Source organism: Cervus elaphus, chromosome 11, assembly GCF_910594005.1.
Source record: "Cervus elaphus chromosome 11, mCerEla1.1, whole genome shotgun sequence".
Lineage (NCBI taxonomy): Eukaryota > Metazoa > Chordata > Mammalia > Artiodactyla > Cervidae > Cervus > Cervus elaphus.
Window position 1 is genome coordinate 93,478,406 of NC_057825.1, and position 22,149 is coordinate 93,500,554.

General features: G+C 50.9%; 1 protein-coding gene across 1 annotated transcript in view; it reads left to right on the top strand.

The window, feature by feature from the left end:
• Positions 1-1,922: 1,922 nt before the first annotated feature.
• The window catches only part of TGFBRAP1 (transforming growth factor beta receptor associated protein 1), a 31,975-nt gene continuing 11,748 nt past the window's right edge, over positions 1,923-22,149 (top strand). Inside the window, exons 1-6 of the mRNA XM_043918487.1 lie at positions 1,923-2,055; positions 9,007-9,707; positions 12,199-12,393; positions 14,810-14,964; positions 20,418-20,500; positions 21,392-21,733. Of these exons, the coding sequence (XP_043774422.1) occupies positions 9,020-9,707; positions 12,199-12,393; positions 14,810-14,964; positions 20,418-20,500; positions 21,392-21,733 (1,463 nt within the window). The 5' untranslated portion in view covers positions 1,923-2,055; positions 9,007-9,019. The remainder of the gene's footprint in view (positions 2,056-9,006; positions 9,708-12,198; positions 12,394-14,809; positions 14,965-20,417; positions 20,501-21,391; positions 21,734-22,149) is intronic.

Sequence of the window (22,149 nt, forward strand, 5' to 3'; positions counted from 1 at the left end):
GCAACCAGAGAAAGCCTTTGTGCAGCAAGGAAGACTCAGCACAGCCAAAAATAAATATCATAAATGAAGTTAATTGATAATTCCTTTGAAAATTTTCTTTTGATATTCTTAAATATGACAAATCAAAACAACATGAGGAGTATAGAATTAGCCAGGTGCAGATCTTTGCATGTTTATGGATTAGTTACATACAGCTGCCAGACATGTGAAATAGACTTCTGAAAAACTTCAGGAAGAAGGTTTGTAAGTGGAATAACGTGCACGTGTGGAGTTTGCCATTTTAAGAATCTTATGACAAATTTTTTCAAAAAGGAAATAACTATTTCTGAATTATCTTCTTTTGCTCCTCTTTGTTAACACATTTTCACTCCTAGATTGTTTAAAGCAGAACACAAATATTCCATAAACTATTCAACCAACAGAGCTTAATTTTATGTATAAAAAATCTCACCGTGTTGTTGAGTTCTTACCCCTGCTCACTCTGTGGACTTTAGGGGAAGTCTTTCACTTTGTGTCTGTAAATTCCTGTGTACAATGTAGAAATCAGTAGTGCCTACTTCATAAGGATATTGCTTAAATGAGGTCACCACGGTAAGCCCCTTAGCCCTGTTGTCTGGCTGGCAGTCAGTAGTGTCACCTCTACGTAATCTCATGCCAGTTCATGGCAGAGCGCTGAAACGACACGGCAGAGTGGATTCTAGGCCAAGTGGGCCAGTGATGAGCTGATGACCAGTCACACATTGTCCATGGGCCTGGGCAAAATGAGATGGATGAAAACTCGGGTGGAGCCAGCTCCCTGGCTCCACCAGACCTGCACTTGCCCTTGAAGCACAGGTAGCTGTACACTCTGGAAATCCTTTACCCACCTGGAGGTTGGGCCAGTGATGCTGGATCCACAGGGTCAGAACTGAAACTCTGTCTGGGGCAGGTGGGACGTGTGTGGCAAGAAGGGAAGGACGTAAGAGGTCACAGAAAATTAATTCCTAATGATTTGTTATTTGCTTCATTTGACTCTTTGAGGGGTCATTTGTTTTCCTCCCTTAGAAACAGAAGGCTGCAGAGTAGTAGCTGGTATCTGCCTCTAGATTGGGGACGACATCTTTGTTTTATATTCTCCAGGGGCTGGAGGAAAGCTGAGGTCTTGGGGGCCTCTTAAAGTCAGGAAAATCATTGAGAAAATTGGGCTTTTTATATGCTGATAATTGCGCACTAACGGCCCTAGAGGGAATTTTCTTTTTCTCTGTGGAACTGGAGTTTGACTATATGTTGGAAGACAGGCTCATGGATTCATCCTAACCTAGGACTCTGCGCTGTAGCTTGACCCAAAGGGATAGCTATCGATGGGCGCTCCTGAAGGAGTGGGTAAATTGTCCTGGACTCCCTGCTTCAGTAAGGACACCCTGCGAATTCACCGCCCCTGGGGCTCGGGGCTAGCTGTGGGCCTGGGGCGGGCGGCAGGCGGCTCGTGCCCGGCAGTCCATTTCAGCCCTACGGGGGCCACCAGCCGCCATCCACTCACTCCTCCAGTCCAACTACGTCAGGTGGCCGTGCGGTCCAGCCTTTCCCAGGATGGAGGGATGGGTGGATTCACTTGTTCGTTCAGCAAGTACACTGCCCAGCGCCGTCGCGGTGCGAGAATTAGGGCGGCGAGCGTGTCCAGCAGGCCGGGGGGAGGAGAAAGCGCGGCCCCGGCAGCTGCAGCTTTGCCGCGTTACCGACCCCGCCCAGGGCCCGGCAGGCTCCGCTCGTGCGCCTCGAAGATCGGCGCATCTCCCCGCCCACCGACCCCGCGAGCCCCGAGGCAGGCGCTCCGGGCCCCCCAAACCCGGGGCATCCGAGGCCGGAGGGGCGCCCCCCCCGCGGCCCGGCCCAGGGCGGGGTCTGCAGCCGACGCGGGGCGCAGGCCGGACGGGGACCGGCGCTCCCGCCCCCCGGCCACCCACGTGACGGGAAGCGGCGGGGCCGGGCCGGGCCGGAGCCGAAGCCGGGGCCGGGGCCGGGGCCCAGGAGCGCGCGGCCCGGGGCGCGGGGCCCGGAGCGGCCGGAGCGCGGCCGGTAAGCGCGGGGCGGGCGGGCCCAGGGTCGGGGCGGGGGCGTGAAGGGGGTTAGGGGGCGACGGGTACGAGCAGGTGCGCGCGGGCAGGTGGCGAGGAGGGGACTGCGGCCGAGCGGGGTGGTGGGCGCGCGGCGCGGGAACCCGGCGGGTGTGCAGCGTGCGCGTGTTAGGGTCTGGGAAGACCCGAGACCCCGTCCGGGTTTGAGTGAGCTGTTGTGGGGGGAGGAGCCCAGCGGGACGACGCCCCGCGCCCCTTGCCACTCCAGCCGAGCTTGCGATCATTTCGTCGCTGTGGTTGACATCTGGAGCTCCTGCGATTTGAGAACGCGAATTTCGGGCCACATTCGAGCCCTACTGTCTGGCCTGAACTGGGAGACCGGGCAGGGGTGTGTGATGGGAGGCGGGGATTCCTCGCTGTCGCCGTTCTGCCCTGGGACGCAGGTGCTATGGAAGTTGGCTTCTCCTCTGCCCGCCTTCTGTGTTTTAAGAGGTGGCTCTCAAGACAGAAGCTGCCACCTCTGGTTGCTCGCACCTGCCATCACTCCCGCCAAAGGCTTCGGGTGACCATCACCCCACCTCCCCCAGGCCCTAGCTGGCTGCAGGAAATGGGGTTTCACACAGCTCTTCTTCATGCACATAGGTCATATTGAGTTCAGGGGTCCCAACCTGTCAGATCAGGGTTCCATCCTTGAGCAAGTGCCCGGGGAGGGCAGGCAGCCCTGGAGACAGTGGTGGCAGGTGGAGACCCCGGGAGAACGTGTGTGGAGGGTCCACTGTGGTGTAAGCCGGCAGCCCTGCCCGGGGGCTCACAGCTGGCTGCAGGGAGCCTCGAGGCCACTGCCCCTCCTCTGGCCTCCCTTCTCTGTTGGTCAGCAGGAAACTCCAGCCTTATGATCGGATAGGAAGGAAGAGCTGGAGAGCTGCTTCCTTTTCTTTTTCCTTCCATTTCTGCCAGCCCTGCTGCCTCCGTGATCACTGAAGTGGCCTCTCTGGTATATGGCCTTCCCAGGCCAGGTTCTTCGCTTAACAGGGGCAGAGCTGCTCTGTGGTGGGAGAGGGGGGATGGAGATCTGGGTTCAAATCCTGCCCCTGCCCCTTCTAACTGGGAGCCCTGGGCATCACTGGACGTTCTGAGCCTCAATTTCCTCAATCAAAACCAGGGAAATAAGAGAAAAGATACGTGCAACACATTAAGAGAATGTGCATGTGGCACAGAGCCTGGCACTTAGTAGGTGCTCGATAAATTATGGTCAGTAAACAAAAACGAAGTCATGGGGCCAGAGCTGTCTGGGCTCTGAAGTGGGTGGGCTCGGCTCTGAGTAATTGTTAACCCGGTGAGGGCTTGCCTCTGCAGTTAGACCCCTCCTGGACTCTGAACTCCAGAGTGCACATTTTCTGTGCACATTTTACAAAGACATGGGGGGACAGGTGTGGTGGTAGCCCTCACCTGCAGGTCGGTCCTCTGCCTTTTCTCTTCCACTCGACAGTGAACCTCAGCCCTCTGGTCCTGGAGGCAGCTTGCCCTCAGCTGCAGGCTCCCAGGACACTTCAGCCTCTGCCTAACCCTCCAGCGGCAGAGGTTTGCCTAGGGTCCCTTTCTCCTTCAGGCAGATCCAGTGGACAAGTTTTAAAAGCACAGAGATAAGTGTTTAAAAAACGCTAAACTTTCCAGGCCTGATTTGCAGCTAACCTTTCTGTTCTTACACAAAACATTATGGCTTATTCCTTCATGCTAATATTAAAATTTTGTGATCCTTTAAGAAAACTCAAGGAAATTTTCCTTAATGGGTTAAGCATCTTCATCTTGGCCCGAGCCCAGTTCTCATTAGAAATACATTAAAGTAATCATTTGTGGTGGCCAGGTGTTTGGAGACTGCCCAAAAATTTGGCTGGTACTTTACAACTCATCTCTTCTGTGGCAAACCTGACCCGTTCTTCTTTATTAAAAAACACTGTACTACTAAATGAAGGCAGAAGTAGCAAGCTAATTTGGGGCTACCCTGAGTGAGCTGGAATGCCTCATGCAGAAGGGCAGGAGGAGTCACTGAGCATGCTGTGAAATCTTGCAGGTGATTTGAGGTCAGGATCTTGTCTTGATGGTCAGGTAGCTGCTATTGGGGATTAAACATTCGGGAAAAAGAACATTGTTAAAGGGGACAATTGCCTAGCATCCAGAAGACCCTCGAACAGCCTAACAGCTGTTTGAAAGTCCAAGATTGAGGAAGATGCCCTGGAGACCCAGACCACCCACCTACCCCCCCACCCCCGATCCTGGCCCGCCTACCCTGCCCTCCCCAGATCCCTACTTCACTTGTAACTGTTGCTGTCGCTTTTATAGGATTCATAGGATAGGTGCATAGACACACACTATGTGCATATATGTGCATACAGGTGGTGTGTATAAATGATGTATATATGTATGTATACATACACCTGCGTGTGTGCTCAATTGCTCAGTCCTGTCCGACTTTGTGATCCCATGGACTGTAGCCTGCCAGGCTTCTCTGTCCATGGAATTTCCCAGGGAAGAATATTGGAGCGGGTTGCCATTTCCTCCTCCAGGGGATCTTCCCGACCCAGGGATCCAACTTGTATCTCCTGTATTGGCAGACAGGTTCTTTACCACAGAGCCACCTGGGAAGCCCAACTTTAGGTAGAGGGTCCTTTTTAAAATGCAGGTAAGAAAAATAAAATAAAATGCAGGTAAGAAATCATCTTTAGTGGATTCATAGGAAGAGCCTCCTGTTACAGGGCTGTGGTACCCATCCATGCGTCTTTACCTCTAAAGTGGTGCCTCTCTGGTGCACACACAGCTGTGCGGGGCTCTGAAGGGTTTGTTTCATTTTAAAGTGTTGGTGTAATTCTCACGTGTGCGATTCTTTGCAGACACACAGGACGCCACACCCAGCTTGAGGCTGTCCTCATATCATGTGCACATTGTATGGCAGGAGGTGACTGTCCTTTAGTTCAGGGAAAAATAATAATTGCTATTATTTTTGGCTGTACCTCTCAGCAAATGTATGTGGGATCTTAGTTCTCTGGCCAGGGATCAAACCCATGTCCCCGGCGTTGACAGCTCAGCATCTTATTCGCTGGACCACCAGGGAAGTCCTCCAAAAAATAAACATTGGTGAGGCTCCCATTTCAATCAATGGCACTTTGTCATAGCATTATTTTAGGATATATTTATTTCTGTCTCAGATTAGGAGTCTCTCTCTATATATATATTTTTTTCCTTTCTTTATAATTTTATTTTTATTTTTGGCTATGCTGGGTCTTTGTTGCTTCATGGGCTTTTCTCTAGTTGTGGCAAGTGGGCTTCTCATGGTGCGGACTTCTCTTGTTGTGGAGCACAGGCTCTCGGGCACGCAGGCTTCAGTAGTTGAGGCTCCAGGTCTCTAGATCCCAGGCTCAGCAGCTGTGGCACACGGGCTTAGTTGCTCTGCGTCATGTGGGGTCCTCCCAGACCAGGAATTGAACTCGAATCTCCGGCATTGGCAGGCAGATTCTTTGCCACTGAACCACCAGGGAAGTCCTTTCCCTTTCTTTAATCTTGTGACCTTGAGTCTGTTAGCCAGTTTCTGCATCTAGATACGGAGAAGGCAATGGCATCCCACTCCAGTACTCTTGCCTGGAAAATCCCATGGATGGAGGAGCCTGGTAGGCTGCAGTCCTTGGGGTTACTAAGAGTTGGACACGACTGAGCAACTTCACTTTCACTTTTCACTTTCATGCTTTGGAGAAGGACATGGCAACCCACTCCAGTGTTCTTGCCTGGAGAATCCCAGGGACGGGGGAGCCTGGTGGGCTGCCGTCTATGGGGTCGCACAGAGTCAGACACAACTGAAGTGGCTTAGCAGCAGCAGCAGCAGCATCTAGATAATCTGTCTACTTCAAACATTGCCTTTATTCCGTATTTATTCTTTGCGTGGTGACCTTTAATGCAGCCTGGCCTTGGTGAGACTTAGTTCAGAGAGAATGCAGAGGGAAGCCAGGCCCGGAATAACACAACATGCAGCTCCAGCTGGCTGTGGATAGAAGTGGAGGCATTTGTGTGGCCAGGGTAGCAGAGGCTGAGCAGAGGTCGGGAAGAGGCTGGGACCCTGAGAGGTGCCCACACTGCCCCTTGCAGGGCTTCTGACCCTGCTGGACCATCTCCCATCTTCCAGTAACCTGGGATATGTGGACATATTCAGACTTTGTAAATACGGATTCAGATAAACTAAGCTCAGGATTTAGATGAACTAAGAAATGACAAGTAAATCATTCACATGGGTTGTAAATGTTTCCGTGAAGTGAGATTGTAAACAAGGAACATGCATTTTATGACTCCTGCCAGGCGTATTAAGGGCGTCCCCAGTGGCTCAGCGGTAAAGAACCCGCCTGCAATGCAGTTGGCAAAGGTTTGATCCCTGGGTCGGGAAGATCCCCTGGAGAAGGGAATAGCAACTCGCTGCACTACTCTTGCCTGGGAAACCCCATGAACAGAGGAGCCTGGTAGGCTACAGTTCATGGGGTTGGAAAGAGTTGGACACGACTGAGCATGCGTGCACATCAAGCTTATTTAACAGAGGCTGTGTATCTATTATGTTTCCAGGGTAAGCTGGTTTGGGGAAATGAGTAGGGTTTTTTATAAATGTTTTTAAATTAATATTTTATATATTGAAAAGAACATTTACAATTCACATGAGATGTAGAGAGTAGTAATAAAAGCAACTCAGTGTAGGGAAGCAGACATGACTAATAGCCTTGAGATCAGCTTCTGCCCACTCACATCCTATCCTCCTTGGGTTTCTGTTCTTTATTCCCTTACTTTTCTTTATGATCTCACTATGTAGGGCTGAAACTCTGAATATTACATTAGTTGGGACTTCCATGTTTCTGCATCTCACAAGGCCTGAGGTATCAGGCCAAATATAGCATCTGCAGCTCCCCTTTCCAGGGAAGTTTACCGAGTCATGGGTGGGCCTCAGTGCATCCCCTCACTGCTGTGTGGTGCTCCATCCATCCATCCTTGTGGAGTTTCCATTTCCTCCCAGCTGCAAACAGAACTGCTGCTAGCTTCCTTGTTCATGTCCTGCTGAACATCAGTGAGGCCAAAAGGAGAATCCCTGGCTCCCCAGTTGCCAAGGGCTTCCTCCATCACCCACATGGTCTGGCCAGCCCAGAAGCCTCCATCAGCAGCAGGGACATGCCCATGGATCCAGATTCTTGCAAACCCCCAGCGTCATCAGACTTGGGAGGTATTGTCTATTTGATGGGAATGAAATGAAGTCTGCTTGTAGCTACAGTTTGCAATTACACGTGGTTCTGCAGGTTGATCTCTCCCCCATGGCTGTTGACCATCGTGTTTTCTCTTCTGAATGTGAGCCCTTTGTCTGAGATAGCTATCACAGATTTTTATCCCAGTCTGGGCCTTGCCTATTCATTTCCCTAGTGGTGTCTTTCAGTGGACACACTTTTTAAATTTCTATAAAATCCTGTTTACCAGCTTTTTCTCTTTTATGGTTAGTGCTTTTTGTAACCTAAGAAATCTTTATGTACCCCAAGATCTCAAAGATGTTCTCCTATCTTTTCTTCTAGAAGATTTGTAGTTTTAGCTTTTTTTAAAAAATAACTTGATGCATCTCAAATTAATTTTTATATTAAGAGATGGTATGAGGTAGGGATAACTGAAGTTAATTGGAAGATCCCCTGGAGAAGGGAATGGCTCCCCACCCCAGTATTCCTACCTGGAGAATTCCATGAACAGGGGAGCCTATCGGGCTACAGTCTATTGGATCGCAGAGTCAAACCCGACTGAGCTGCTAATACTTTGACTTTTCACTTTCAAGGTTAACCACATGTTCCAGCACCCATTGATTGAAATGACTTTCTCTTTCCCCACTGACTTGCACTGGTGCCTTCGTTTCTGCTGCTTCTAATTTGTGAAACCAGAGTCCTTTCCAGAGGAAGAAGTAAGAAGCCCAGGCTTCAAGTTTGGGACAGTGTGTCTTCCAGTGGGAGTAATCCATTAACTGACCTTCTCACAAATTTGCTAAGTACCTCAACTCGCCACCTGCAAGCCTTGGAGATTTGAGGCACATCTTTCCTGCTCCACGCCAACAGATTTATTCTGGGAGCCAAAGAACGTGCTAGGACAATGTGCACGCCTCAGTGAGAAGAATGCGAGGGAGTTGGGGGTGTGGTCCCTGCTTCTGTGACTCCTGTGAGATCCAAGGGGCAGGAGTGAACCCCACCATGGAGCAGTGCCCCACTGTTCACTTAGACATGAGTCAGGTGGCTGGTGGGGTTTGGGGGAACATCAGTGATGATCATTTTTCTCTTTTTCCAAAATGTTTGTCTTGTGTTGTCTGTGGATGAGTAGACATGCCCATCTTCTACCTAGAGGTTTGTTTCTGAAGAACAATGTAGGGAGACTCCGTGTATAATGAATCTCAGCTCTGTTGAGAGTTGAATATCCATTGGAAGGACTGCTGCTGAAGCTCCAATACTTTGGCCACCTGATGTGAGGAGCCGACGCATTGGGAAAGACCCTGATACTGGGAAAGATTAAAGGCAACAGAAGTGGGCAGCAGAGGATGAGATAGTTAGAAAGCATCACTAACCCAATGAACATGAGAGTGAGCCAACTCAGATAGTGGAGGACAGGGGAGCCTGGCATGCTGCAGTCCTTGGGTTCAAAAAGAGTCAGACTTGACTTAGCAGCTGAATGACTGTTGAAGAGAGTTGGCAGTTACTTACAGGCACGTGTGTGCTCTCCTGGCAGGGTCTCTTTTGCCTGCGGGAGGAGGCCAAGTCAGAAGTCTTTCTTGCAGTATTTTTCACAAGTGTCAAATGATTTCCTTTCTCTGAAGTTACAACTGGGAATTGATGTTTATTTGTCACGCCCGGAATGGTTCTATCCATCGCTCGTTCCTCTAACCTCCCTTTCCTTTCCCATCCCTCAGAGCCGCCGCCAGCATGATGAGCACCAAGGCCTTCACCCTGGTCCCCGCCATCGAGCGGGAGCAGCTGCTGGGCGACCGGGACCGGGGGTCGCTGGAGTGTGTGGAGTGCTGCGGCCGGAACCTCTACGTGGGCACCAGCGACTGCTTCGTGTACCACTTCCTGCTGGAGGAGAAGCCCTTGCCCGGCGGGTCGGCCACGTTCACGGCCACCAGGCAGCTGCACAGACACCTGGGTTTCAAGAAGGCGGTGAGCGAGCTGCGGGCCGCGTCGGCGCTCAGCCGGCTGCTGGTGTTGTGTGACGGCTGCATCAGCCTGGTCCACATGCTGAGCCTGGAACCCGTGCCCTCGGGCGCCCGCATCAAGGGAGCTATAGCCTTCGCCTTGAACGAGAACCCGGTGAGCGGGGACCCCTTCTGCGTGGAGGTGTGCATCATCTCGGTCAAGCGCAGGACCATCCAGGTCTTCCTGGTGTACGAGGACCGCGTCCAGATTGTCAAGGAGGTGTCCACACCGGAGCAGCCCCTGGCCGTGGCCGTGGATGGCCAATTCCTGTGCCTGGCCCTCACCACCCAGTACATCATCCTCAACTACAGCACGGGCACCGCCCAGGACCTGTTCCCGTTCTGCAGCGAGGAGCGGCGGCCCATCGTCAAGAGGATCGGGAGACAGGAGTTCCTCCTGGCGGGCCCTGGGGGACTGGGTGAGCAGGGCGCCCAGGTGCCTCCACTAACCTTGCCACTCTCTGCCCAGTCTCTCCACCTCTGTCCCTGCATTCACACTGAGGTTGGAGAGCGAGGTTGTGGTTGTGAAAAGCAGATACTCGTGGACTGTGTTTGCCGACGTTGAGGCAAGAGGCAAACAACCGCATGCCCAGTGTTTGCTCAGTTTTCATTAGATCGTTTTGTGAGTGTGGGTTTCATGGCACAAGAATAGGCCAATCATAGCATCACCTATTTTGTGCTAAAGTAGAGCCTGAGGGACTGACTGCTCAAGTGGCTCAGTGGTGAAGAACCTGCCTGCCATACAGGAGCCCCAGGATATGCAGGTTCGATCCCTGGGTCGGGAAGACCCTGGAGAGGGAAGTGGCAACCCGCTCCAGTGTTCTTGCTTGGGAAGTCCCATGGACAGAGGAGCCTGGTGGGCTACAGGCCTTGGGGTCGCGAAGAGTCGGACACGACTGAACACAGTATAAAGTAGAGCCTGAAGATGGCTCCAGAGAGAATTCCTGTAAGGGGATAAGTGCAAAAATGAGAATCTGTAAGACTTCCTTATAGGATTTTCTACTGTGTATGGGTTTCCACCTGGTCTATGTTTATTCTCCATTCTAAAAAGGAGTTGAGGGAGCTTACTTCTAGATATTTTGAAGTGTGGAGGTTCCAAGGTCATGTCCCTTATTTTCTCTTATTGACTGTAGTTTCATCCCACCAAAAGCATCTAGTTTAGCCACTAGCTTCTTGGAAGGGCTTTCTTTGTTTCCTGTGGCCTTTCTAGTTCTCACCATCACCCCCTGAGAGTCGTAGCTGGAAGCATCACTGGTGGTCGTAGTCATGGATGACACGTGTAGTGTCAGGCAGGGCTTTGTTTCCTGCAAACGGGGAATTAGTATGATAGGTTTTCCAAATCAACTGTTTTTTGTTTGCTTTGTAGATATCCCCACACCTGATTCAGGAGTCAGAAAACTCAGACACCACTTAAGGCAGTTAGTGCTTTAAGTACAAAGTAGATAAACCATCAGTGAATGTGGATGTTATCATTGACAAACACTCAACAGCAGACTGTCTTGAATTGCAAAGTTAGCTGTACCCCTGTATCAGAGAGAACCAGAATTACACCTGACCTCTCAGTGGTGGCAGGGGGGCGGGGTGGGGCAGGCGGTGCGGGACGACACTTACACACGGGACATCTTGTCGAGTGGCCTGTGTACAGTAGGTGCTCAATAAGTATCTGAACGAATGCGTTCAGTGTGGAGTGAATGTCTAGGGAAAAGCTGGTACTTAGAGACGCAAACCTATGGGAGGACTGGATGTGGCAGAAAGCTTGTGAAGCTTCTTAAATTGTGTGGAATTCTCTCTTCCCCATTTTTGAGGACATGAGCCGTGTACACCTTCATGTGGGTGCATGTACACTTTTTTTTATATGGCTATGCTGGGTTTTCATTGCTGCAAAGGCTTTTCTTGTTGCAGTGAGCAGGGGCGGCTCTTTAATTGTGGTTTGCAGGCTTCTCACTGCGGTGGCTTCTCTTGTTGCAGAGCATGTGCTCTAGAGCGTGTGGGTTTCGGTAGTGAGAGCTTGCGAGCTTAGTTGCTCCAAGGCATGTGGGATCTTCCCAGATTGGGGATGAAACCCTGTCTCTTGCCGTGGCAGGTGGATTTTTTACCACCTGAGTCACCAGGGAAGACCCATGTGCATGTTTTTTAACCTTATGTTTAATTCACTTCAGCTCAGTCACTCAGTCGTGTCCAACTCTTTGCGACCCCACGGACTGCAGCACACCAGGCTTCCCTGTCCATCACCAACTCCCGGAGCTTGCTCAAATTCACGTCCATCGAGTTGGTGATGCCATCCAACCATCTCATCCCCTGTCGTTCTCTTTTCCTCCTGCCTTCAATCTTTCCCAGCATCATGGTCTTTTCCATTGAGTCAGTTCTTCATGTCAGGTGGCCAAAGTATTGGAGCTTCAGCTTCAGCATCAGTCCTTCCAGTGAATATTCAGGACTGATCTCCTTTAGGATGGACTGGTTGGATCTCCTTGCAGTCCAAGGGACTCTCAAGAGTCTTCTCCAACACCACAGTTCAAAAGCATCAATTCTTTGGCGCTCAGCTTTCCTTATAGTCCAACTCTCACATCCATACATGACCACTGGGAAAACCATAGCCTTGACTAGATGGACCTTTGTTGGCAAAGTAATGTCTCTGCTTGTTAATATGCTGTCTAGGTTGTTCATAGCTTTTCTTCCAAGGAATAAGCATCTTTTAATTTTATGTTTAATTAGAAGGAGGTATAAGGTGGACATTCTGGGGAGAGAGGTTCCCTTCATGAGAACAGATATGAGGGTCTTCTGTCCATACAGCCTGGTATATCATCTCTCCCACCCTGAAATGTGATGAAGGGGACAGGTATTCACCTCTGCAGAAAACAGGCAAGCAAACCACAGCTCTCTGAAGCCCCCCGACGCTTCCTGTTTTCCCAGGCATGTTTGCCACGGTGGCTGGGATCTCTCAACGTGCACCTGTTCGCTGGTCGGAGAATGTGATCGGAGCGGCCGTCTGCTTCCCGTACGTCGTCGCCTTGGATGACGAGTTCATCACCGTGCATAGCATGCTGGATCAGCAGCAGAAGCAGACCCTGCCCTTTAAGGAAGGCCACATCCTCCAGGATTTTGAAGGTATGAGTTTCCACCGAATTTTCAGGTGTTTTGTGATGGTATGTCTTCACTAAATGCTATAAGGAACCCCTGGGAACGTGGCCTCTTGCCAAGCACAGAAAATCCATAGGCAATGTGTGATACAGTCTTTGAGCTTCAGGGGCATGGAGATTAAAGGGAAACAGGCATTTAAACAAATAGCTACAGCATGTGAGAGCTTGACAGCAACAAATAAGGCCAGCTAGGAGAACAGATTAGGAAGTAGTTCTTAACCATACCAGGGAAGGCTTCTTGCAGGAGGTGGCATTTGAGCCAAACTTTTGAGGATGAGCTGGATTCAGCCAAGCACGTATGGTATGAAAGAACCTTTAGGCAGACAGAAAGGCACATGTGAGTCTGCACAGGAGGGAACCCCCAGGTTCCAGATTGTGTAGGTCATTCAGCGTGACTGTGGTGCCCAGTATGTGAGGAGGGCCAGCAGGGGATGACGCCTCAGCAGATCAGGGCAGCCAGGGAGCGAACCACATGAGGGACCTATTGTGGCTCAGTGGTAAAGAAACAGCCTGCCAAGCAGGAGATGCAGCTTCCATCCCTGGGTCTGGAAGATCCCCTGAAGAAGGAAATGGCAACCCACTACAATATTCTTGCCTGGGAAAGCCCGTAGACAGAGGAACCCAGTGGGCTGTAGTCCATGGGGTCTCAGAAGAGTCATATATGACTTAGTGACTAAATAACAAGAAGAACAGTTTTATCATGAGCATCTTCACATGTACTGAAAAGTTGAAGGAGAAACAAAGTGACTTCCCATCCCCTGTTCACCTGGATTTGGCACTGGTTCACATTCAGCTGAGCCGTCTGGAAGTATGCAGAGGAGGTCGTGACACTGAATCCAGAGCCCTCCAGCAGGCATTTTCCCACATAACCCCAGAGCCCTTTCCACACCTTGGAAATGCACTCTCAGCCCTGCCCCTGGCCACATTTCCCGGTTCCCTAAGAACACTGCTCGTGGTGTTGTCTTGAAGCCAAGAGCTCATGTGTATCTGTGCATTCATTGCCTTTGCCCCCAGGGCTCCCCACACACTGCCCTTCCTCTGTTAGGTGCTAGGGACACAGCCTGCTGAGACTTGTCACCCCACATGAGCGTGTCAGCACTCAGCTTGGGCTCAACACGCACACGCACCGGAGAGCTTATTCACAACAATGTTACGTGCTCTGTGGGCTGAGGGTGGAGGCAGGCATGTGGGTCACTGGCACAGGGAGGCTGGTGACTTAACTGCCCCAGGTGGGAACATGGGAAGCCTCCTGGAAGGAGGACCCAACGCAGAGTAGGGGCCAAATCTCGCAAGTGTGGGGGGATGGTGCTGGTTGTCATGGAGACAGAGGACACAGAGAAGACCACCAGGCAGGGAGCCCAGGAAGGGGGGTGCAGGGGCATCCAGTAGGAGAGACCAGGTGGTGGGCCTGGGCTGAAGGTGATGGGTCTTAAGGAGCGGGAAGCAGAAGGAGCAGGAAGATGTGGCTGACCCTGAACAACCTTCAGACAGAAAGACAAGGTCATTCCACTGCTTCCTGGGAACAGGCATTAGTTTAGTTTGAAACGCATCTCCAGAGAGAGCAGAACTCGCTCTCAGTGCTTGGCAGGAGGAGTTCTCTTGTGCGCAGTCCTGACTCTCCTTTGGGTTGTGCAGGACCTCATGGTGCTGAGGGTCAGGGTCTCTCGTGGGAGGGAGGCGGTAACCCGGGACTCGGTGATCTGGGATAGTGGGCAAGTGCGAGATGTTAGCTTATGGTTCAGAATGGCGCCTTGTAATCTTAGTTCCTTATAAACTGACTCAACCTGGAGAGAAGAGTTTTAAACAGCTTTATTTGAAAAAGTGAAAGTGTTCGTTGCTCAGTCACGTCCAACACTTTTGTGACCCATGGGCTGTAGCCCACCAGGCTCCTCTGTCCATGGGATTTGCCAGACAAGAACACTGGCATGGGTTGCCATGACCTCCTCCCAGGGCATCTTTTAGACTGAGGGGTCAAACCCAGGTCTCCCGCTTTGCACGTCTTTTCCATCTGAGCCACCAGGGAAGCCCCAGCTTTATATGAGGAGTAGCATAATTCTTATTGCTCATTTTCCGTGATGGAGCTGTATAGCCTCATATGGATCTATTCAACTGGCTTTAAATTTATCAGCATTGTAGAATAAAAAAAGGCAAAGCATCTTTATGTCTTATACTTCAGAAATGTGGTGTTAAGAGTTTGCCTTCTTCTTATGATGGAAAGGAGATAGGAGCAGCATTAATTCCTGATTGCTGTGGCAGTTCTGTGTTGGGAGAGCTGTGAGGACACTGTTCAGACGTCAGCTCCTGCTCCTGTGCGGTGAACGCGGGGTGTTTTCTTGCCAGCACAATGCCCATTTGCCCTCCAACAGTGTTCCATTTCTTCCCAGGAAGAGTGATCGTTGCCACGAGTAAAGGTGTTTACATCTTGGTTCCGCTACCTCTGGAAAAACAAATACAGGACCTGCTAGCCAGCCGCCGAGTGGAGGAGGCTCTGGTTCTTGCAAAAGGCGCCCGGAGGAACATCCCAAAGGAAAAATTTCAGGTTTGTAGTCAGCAAGCCGTAAGGAAGCATGCCTCCAAGCTGCTGATTAGAAAATGTTAGGATCTAAGGGCGCCGGGCCCTGCAGACCGCTTTGTGTCTGTCATTCAAGTTTCTCTGTGCATCCACGTTGTACAGATAAGGATGCAGGCTGCAGGAGGGGGTCACGATGCCGGCAGAGGCCAAGTCGGGATTTGAGCCTCTGACATGATTCCCATGCTTAATACACCACATTGTATTTCCAATCATGTTCTTCCAGAGTAGACTAAGGGTACTGTGATTACAAATGAAAAGATCCTCAGTGTAATTTGTTTCCCAATGTAGAATTTATATTTGTTGGGATGGGGTTGAATTTTTTAAGTTTCTATTATCTGTAGGAAAAGCTTTGTGAACCATACTCGTAAATCGTCTAGTACTGCCGGAATCCATCTAATTAATTCCCTTAGGAGAAAGCCTGTAATGCATTTAAGAAATGCTAGCTTTAATATCGTTGGTATGATCAATATAGTTGATGAAACAATCGTGAATTATTCTCACATCTAAAGAAATCAGGTTTCCTAAAATTTGCTTCTTGATTGGTTGCAAGGTGAGTTCAGGTCATTCTATGTATTTGAGAATGATAAAGTGTAATATTGGTGCATGCACGCTTCTTACGAACATCTAAGTCACTCATGAAAGATTCTCATGAAATCAGAGTGATCCCCCTCTTGTTGGCCAGATTTTCAGGACTATGTGGTTTGTGGGATGAAGCTGTGCTTTCTGGCCTCCATGGCTTTTTGCTGCAGAAGGTAGATTAAAGGTGGAAAAAGTCAGAACCTGTCATTTATGGTCACAGGATAAATACTGATAAACTTTTCGTCTTTATTCCTTATTTTAAAATTTTTTATTTAATTTTTTTGAAAATTTTATTGAATCAAAATAATTGATTTACAGTGTTGTGTTAATTACTGTTGTACAGCAGAGTGACTCAATTATAAATATATATACATTCTTATTCATATTCTTTTCCGTTATTGTTATTGCAGGATATTGACTATAGTTCCTAGGTTGTGCTAGTGGTAAAGAACCTGCCCGTCAATGCAGAAGACATAAGAGGTGTGGGTTCGATTCCTGGGTCTGGAAGATCCCCTGGAGAAGGAAATGGCAACCCACTCCAATATTCTTGCCTAGAGAATCCCACGGACAGAGAGAGAAGCCTGGTGGGCTACCGTCCATGCAGTCGCAAAGACTTGGACACAACTGAGTGATTTAGCATACATGCACCCTGTGCTATGCAGTAGGACCTTGTTTATCTGTCCTGTATGCTGGCATCTGCTAATCCCAAACTCCCGATCCTCCCCTCACCGCAGCCCTGTTCCTCACGTTTTTCAAGTGAGACGATCTGCGAACTTTCAGCAGGGGGCAGCAAAGCACAGAGAAGAACGCTGTCAGTTCAGGGCGTGTTTCTGAGCTGAGAGCGCCTGTTTCTGCCTCCTGCATCACATTGTTTCCTGTTTGTCGCATCCTGGTGGGAAGGCCAGTGGGGCTCTAGTGGCCTCTGCTCTCAGCTCCTCTCCCCCTGGCAGTGGCCTCAGGGGCTCTGGGGTGTCTGGACGGGCACATATCAGGGATCCCCTCTTGGACACACCCAGGGACACACCTCAAATGTGTCGCATTTTCTTAAAGAGGCTTCCCGTGTTCTTGAATTTTTGCTCCCCTCTTATTTTCCCACTAGCAGCCGAACAGTGGGCACTGGCTAGTGTTGGCCCTTATCCTGCCCTCCTGTGTGATGTCCCTACTGGGGTGTGTCCATCTGGCACACCCCTGTCTCCCCTCCCCCGGTTGTTTCAGACTCCTATTTGGGCCCAGGAGATGCAGCCTCAGTGACCTTGAACTTGGCCCTGGTTCTCATGCCTACATGACCACTGGGAACCCTCCTCCGTTTTGCTGGAATTGTGTTCACAGCCCCTTCCTGCCTGTCTGCAGCCCATCCTCCACGCTGCCGCCAAAGGAGCTTTCTGGCGTGTCCACAGCCCTTTGCTGTAGATCCTACAGTGGGCACCTCCTGGCCAGAGTCAGGTCCACCTCAGATGGCCCTGGTGGCTGCACCCTGCCCGCATCCCCAGCCTCTCCCACCGCCTCTGTCCCCCTGTGACGTGGCCTCAGCCACCTGCCACCTGTGTGCTGGGCAGGCACTCCAGAAGCCTCCTGAGAACAGGTCAGAAATAACCAGCGTCACCGACCAAAGACAAGGGGGTCCTGGGGCAGACAGCTGCCTCTGGGCACCCCTGGGGAGTCTGGGCTGGCCTCCCACCCCTGCCCCATTGCTTTCTTCCCTTGTTATTTGTGCTGGTTTTTGTCAGTGGGGAGAACATCCATCATCCAGCAAATACAGGGTTTTTTGTTTTTTAGATTTTTTTTTTTAACATGGGCCATTTAAAAAATCTTTATTGAATTTGTTACAGTATTGTTTCTGTTTTTTGGCTGCAAAGCTTGTGGGATCTTAGTTCCCCAACCAGGGATCGAACCCACACCCCTTGCCTTGGAAGGTGAAGTCTTAACCACTGGACCACCAGGGAAGTCACCTAAAATATGGTTTCTATTCTGTGCTTACATGTCTCTTCTCTGAATCTGCCCCATCCTTCCAGGCAGCACTGACTCCTCTGAGCTCCCACAGTAATCCCTGTTAACCTATAACACACAGCCGTTTACTCCCCAGCTCCAGCTCACTCCTTCCCGAGTCCTGGGCAGACACTCGCCTCCGTTTCCCTCGGCCCCTGCTTGCGCCTGGGGCTGAACAACGAGGAATGAGTGATGAGTGATTCAGAGCTTTGAACTGGTCTTCAAACAGCTAGGCTCTGTGGATCTGGGAGCAGAAGAGTTTTTGTTTAAAATAGAACCATGAAGGAAAAGAAGACAGTATTGACAAAAGAGTTCAGAGATAACGTCGCATTCATATTAATGTGTTTTTAAGGGTTGACTGTGACTCTTACAAGGATTAGATATGTTACTTATTTTAACTTTAGGAGGCTTGCAAACAAATGCCAGACCCTGGGCTCAGGAAAACCAGAAAGTGGGGCGGGAAAGAAATCAGAAGTTGAGGGGACTGGCTTTTCACAGTTCACCTGTCTCTCCATTAAAGCGAGTGTTGGTTTTGCTTCACTGAGTTCTGAACTAGGGAGGGATTTATGGAGAAGTTTAACTGTGGGACTCGGATTAAAGGAATATTCCTTCCAGAGATCCAAAAGGTGAGAAGGCTTAGATCTTTAAGAAGCCAAGCTTAAATTATATTAAGGTTTGGGATGCTGTAAAGAAAGAGGCAATAAGGGGATATTTACAGACATAGGTGTGTGTCTTACAGAAAGCTTGCTTGATGTGTATCATGTAGTATGGATAGTGTCATATTTAAGCTTGAGCTTTGATACCTGTTTTTTTTTTTCCTATTTTATCTAAAACTATTTCACTATGTATCTTCAAAAGACAAGAAAGCCCCCCTTTGAAATGTAAGCATCACATACATCTCTGAAATAAACACTGATTCCTTCCTGGGTTGGGGTGTCCCATCTGCCCGAGAGTCCCCAGTTGTCCTGTAAATGTTAGCATCTTGCATCCTTTTTATCCTGGAGGGAAATCCTGCTAGGGCTGCACCGAAAGATTTCTCTGTTTCAGAGTCATGGGGCCCAGTTCTCCGAGCTGGTCTGCCACCTACTCTTTCCTGTAGATACTTAGGTTCCTTCATTTCATTTGACTTTTGCTTTATAAAGTTTGCTTTATTTATTTATTTTTGGCTGTCCTGGGCCTTTGTTGCTATGCATGGGCTTTCTCTAGTTCCGCCAAGCAGGGGATACTCTCTAGCTGGGGTGTGCGGGCTTCTCATTGCAGTGGTTTCTCTCGTTGTGCAGCACTGGCTCCAGGCTTGCGGGCTTCAGTAGTTGTGGTTCCCTGGCTTCTGAGCTCAAGCTCAGTAGCTGTGGCACACAGACTTCGTTGCTTCGCAGCATGTGGGGTCTTAGCTCCCTGACCAGGGATCCAACCCACGTCCCCTGCATGGCAAGGTGGCTTCTTAACCACTGGACCACCAGGGGAGTCCTCAAAGTGGAGTTTCATAAAAAGTGATCGGGTCAGCAGGTGATTACAGAACAGCAGGTACTATGCCAGGGTGTGAGGATGCTAAGATGAGTAATGGAGTGGCTTCAAGGAGTTGATAGCTTCTTGAGCAGCAGAGTGTTCTGGAAAGGGGAGGGTTCTAAACGTGAATAGAGTCTTCAGTTGTGAGGCGGTGCAGGTGTGAGCTGAGGTGCTGGAGCCAGTGAGGACATAGCAGAGATGGCTCCACAAAGCCTTTCAGACAAAGGTGGACAGAGCTCACAGCTGATCAGCTGGGCAGTGATGGGGTCGGAGTGAAATTGAAGACACCACAGGGCATCTTATTTTTTTTCTTTTGAATTTTTGATTTTGTATTGGAGAATAGCCAATGAATAACATTGTGATAGTTTCAGGTGAACGAGGAAGGGACTCAGCCACACATATACATGTATCGGTTCACCATAGGGCATCTTCTCTGAGTGTGCTACTATTTCTGGAAGTTTCTAGAATGAAGGGCTCCGCGGTCCAGGAAATCTGGGCAGGACCAGATGAGACAAAGATAGATGGTGCTTGTACTACAGAAATCCTCAGACTGTGACTTGTGGGCTTGGCTGTGCGTCCCCAGTTGGGGAGGGGACGGAAGGCACAGCATCTCCCCAGCTTCAGCAGGAAAGCCTGCTTATTGATCTATGGTTAAATGAGATGAACCCCGTGCTCTAAGGGATGCTCCAAAATGCCGCTGTGAAGAGAGTTCCGCAAGAGTGAGGAGGGGTGGGCAGCTTCTAGGCTGCCGGGAACACTGGCCTTGTTGACATCTGTCTGAGCACTCGAGGTAGCAGCAATCAAGAAAGCCAGGGAGGGTGGGAGGAGGAATACGGACCAGTGGGAAAAAGTGAAAATGTTCGTCGCTCAGTCGTGTCTGACTCTTTGTGACCCCATGGACTGTAGCCTGCCAGGCTACTCTGACCATGGGATTCTCCAGCAAGAATACTGGAGTGGGTTGCCATTTCCTTCTCCAGGGGATCCTCCTGACAGGGATCAAACCCTGAGTCTGCAGGTGGATGCTTTACGACAGAGCCATCAGGGAAGCTCAAAGTATGTTAGTGACTCTTTGTGATACAGACCAGGATGGATGGGAAGTCATGAAGAAGAAGGAGCAATGATTATTCAGAGAACAACTTGATCTCGGGAACAGGGGGTGGATTGATATATGTGTGTATACTAACGTGTTGAGAATAGTTTCGTGTAAGCCTTGTTTCTTCCTTACCATAGAACTTCAGGATTCCCTGTAATAATTAACGTGTAGTCTGGGTTGTGACCAGGACCTCAGTTTCCGTCCCTTGGTGAGTGACTCCAGCTGGTCTGAGCGACGACGCCTGTGTCCCCTGCAGGTCATGTACCGGCGGATCCTGCTGCAGGCGGGCTTCATACAGTTTGCACAGCTCCAGTTCCTAGAGGCTAAAGAACTCTTCAGGTAACTCGAGGTGTCGGCAGCAAGCCCTCCTGTGTCCCTGCGGTTGGGCCTCGGTCGTCACTGGGGTGCTGTGACGGGGAGTCATGCGGGCGCAGCGCTCTGGGGGGAGTGGGGAGGCCCCCGCCCCCCGTAGCCCAAGGGTCACTGCCGTGGGTCTTGAGGGTGGGGCTGATGAGAGGCGTACAGAGTGGTCCTGGGAGAGAGGAGAAGGCAGTTCTAAAGCACCTGTGATGACCTGTGGGTTCCCTGAGGGCTTGGCTTCCCTTTGCTCCAGGGATTTTAACTAACTAAAGGCTGTGAGTCTAGAGAGAGAGCAGGTGGGTTTAAGAGGACTGTTCTTGTTCCAGAGACACTGTGAACCATGTGATCCTGACTCAGTGTCTTAGGAAGCCATGGGCCCTTCTGTATGTCATGAATCCTGCACACGGGGGCCCCCTCCCACCACCCCCACTCCCTACATGGCCCAGCAGCCCTTCTTCTGGTGGCGGGGGCAAAGGAGGTGGTCAGGGGTGTGCTCTGGGGTCAGCACCTGTTTATGTTCGTTCCGCACTCATGCCGAAGATCAAATTGCACCTGCTTTGATAGCCCTTAAACGTCCCACGAAGGTGTGGTCTGCAGAGTAAGTTTTCTAAACGTCCAAGCAGAACAGACTGTGCACTTCGAAGCCGTGAAGGAGGAGGTGTGCACAGAGCCTCTGAATCCGCCTTTGGTCAGAGGTGCGCTGCCGCTGCCGTTCCTTCCTGCCATGGCCCCGCTCAGCCCTGGGCGTGTGATGTCCTCGGCGGCCGAGCCCGCTCTTCCATCGTGGGGCCCGAGGCTGGCGGAGCGCGGTGCTGGGCTCTTGCGCCCTCCCGTCTCTCCGCTTCACACAGTCCGCCCCTGTGATTGCAGGAGCGGCCAGCTCGACGTGCGGGAGCTCATCTCCCTATACCCGCTCCTGCTGCCCACGTCCTCCTCGTTCACCCGCTCCCACCCGCCCCTGCACGAGTTCGCAGACCTCAACCAGCTGACCCAGGGTGACCAGGACAAGGTGGCCAAATGCAAGCGCTTCCTCATGAGTTACCTGAACGAGGTCCGCAGCACGGAGGTGGCCAACGGCTACAAGGAGGACATCGACACGGCCCTGCTCAAGCTGTACGCCGAGGCCGACCACGACAGCCTGCTGGACCTGCTGGTCACCGAGAACTTTTGTCTGCTGCCCGACAGCGCTGCCTGGCTGGAGAAGCACAAAAAGTGAGTGTCTTTCCATCCCCACCCCAGACGCTCCCAAGGGGCTCCCCGCCTGGCCCTTCCCCACCCCCCACCCTCACATGCTGTTGTGCTGCTGAGGAACCAGAGGGACTTCTGAGTCCCACACCTTCCTCCAGGGACCACCTGTCACCCTTGGGTTCATCAGCCCCATCATGGTCTGCAGACCAACCAAAGGGGTCTCAGAGACCACTCCGCTCTCATGTCAGTCACTCAGATGGGTCTAGTTCTTGGCGACCCCATGGACTGTAGCCCGGCAGGCTCCTCTGTCCATGGGATTTCCCAGGCAAGAATACTGGAGTGGGTTGCCATTTCCTTCTCCAGGGGATCTTCCTGACCCAGGGACTGAACCCGCGTCTCCTGCACTGCAGGCAGATTCTTCCCTGTCTGAGCCACCAGGA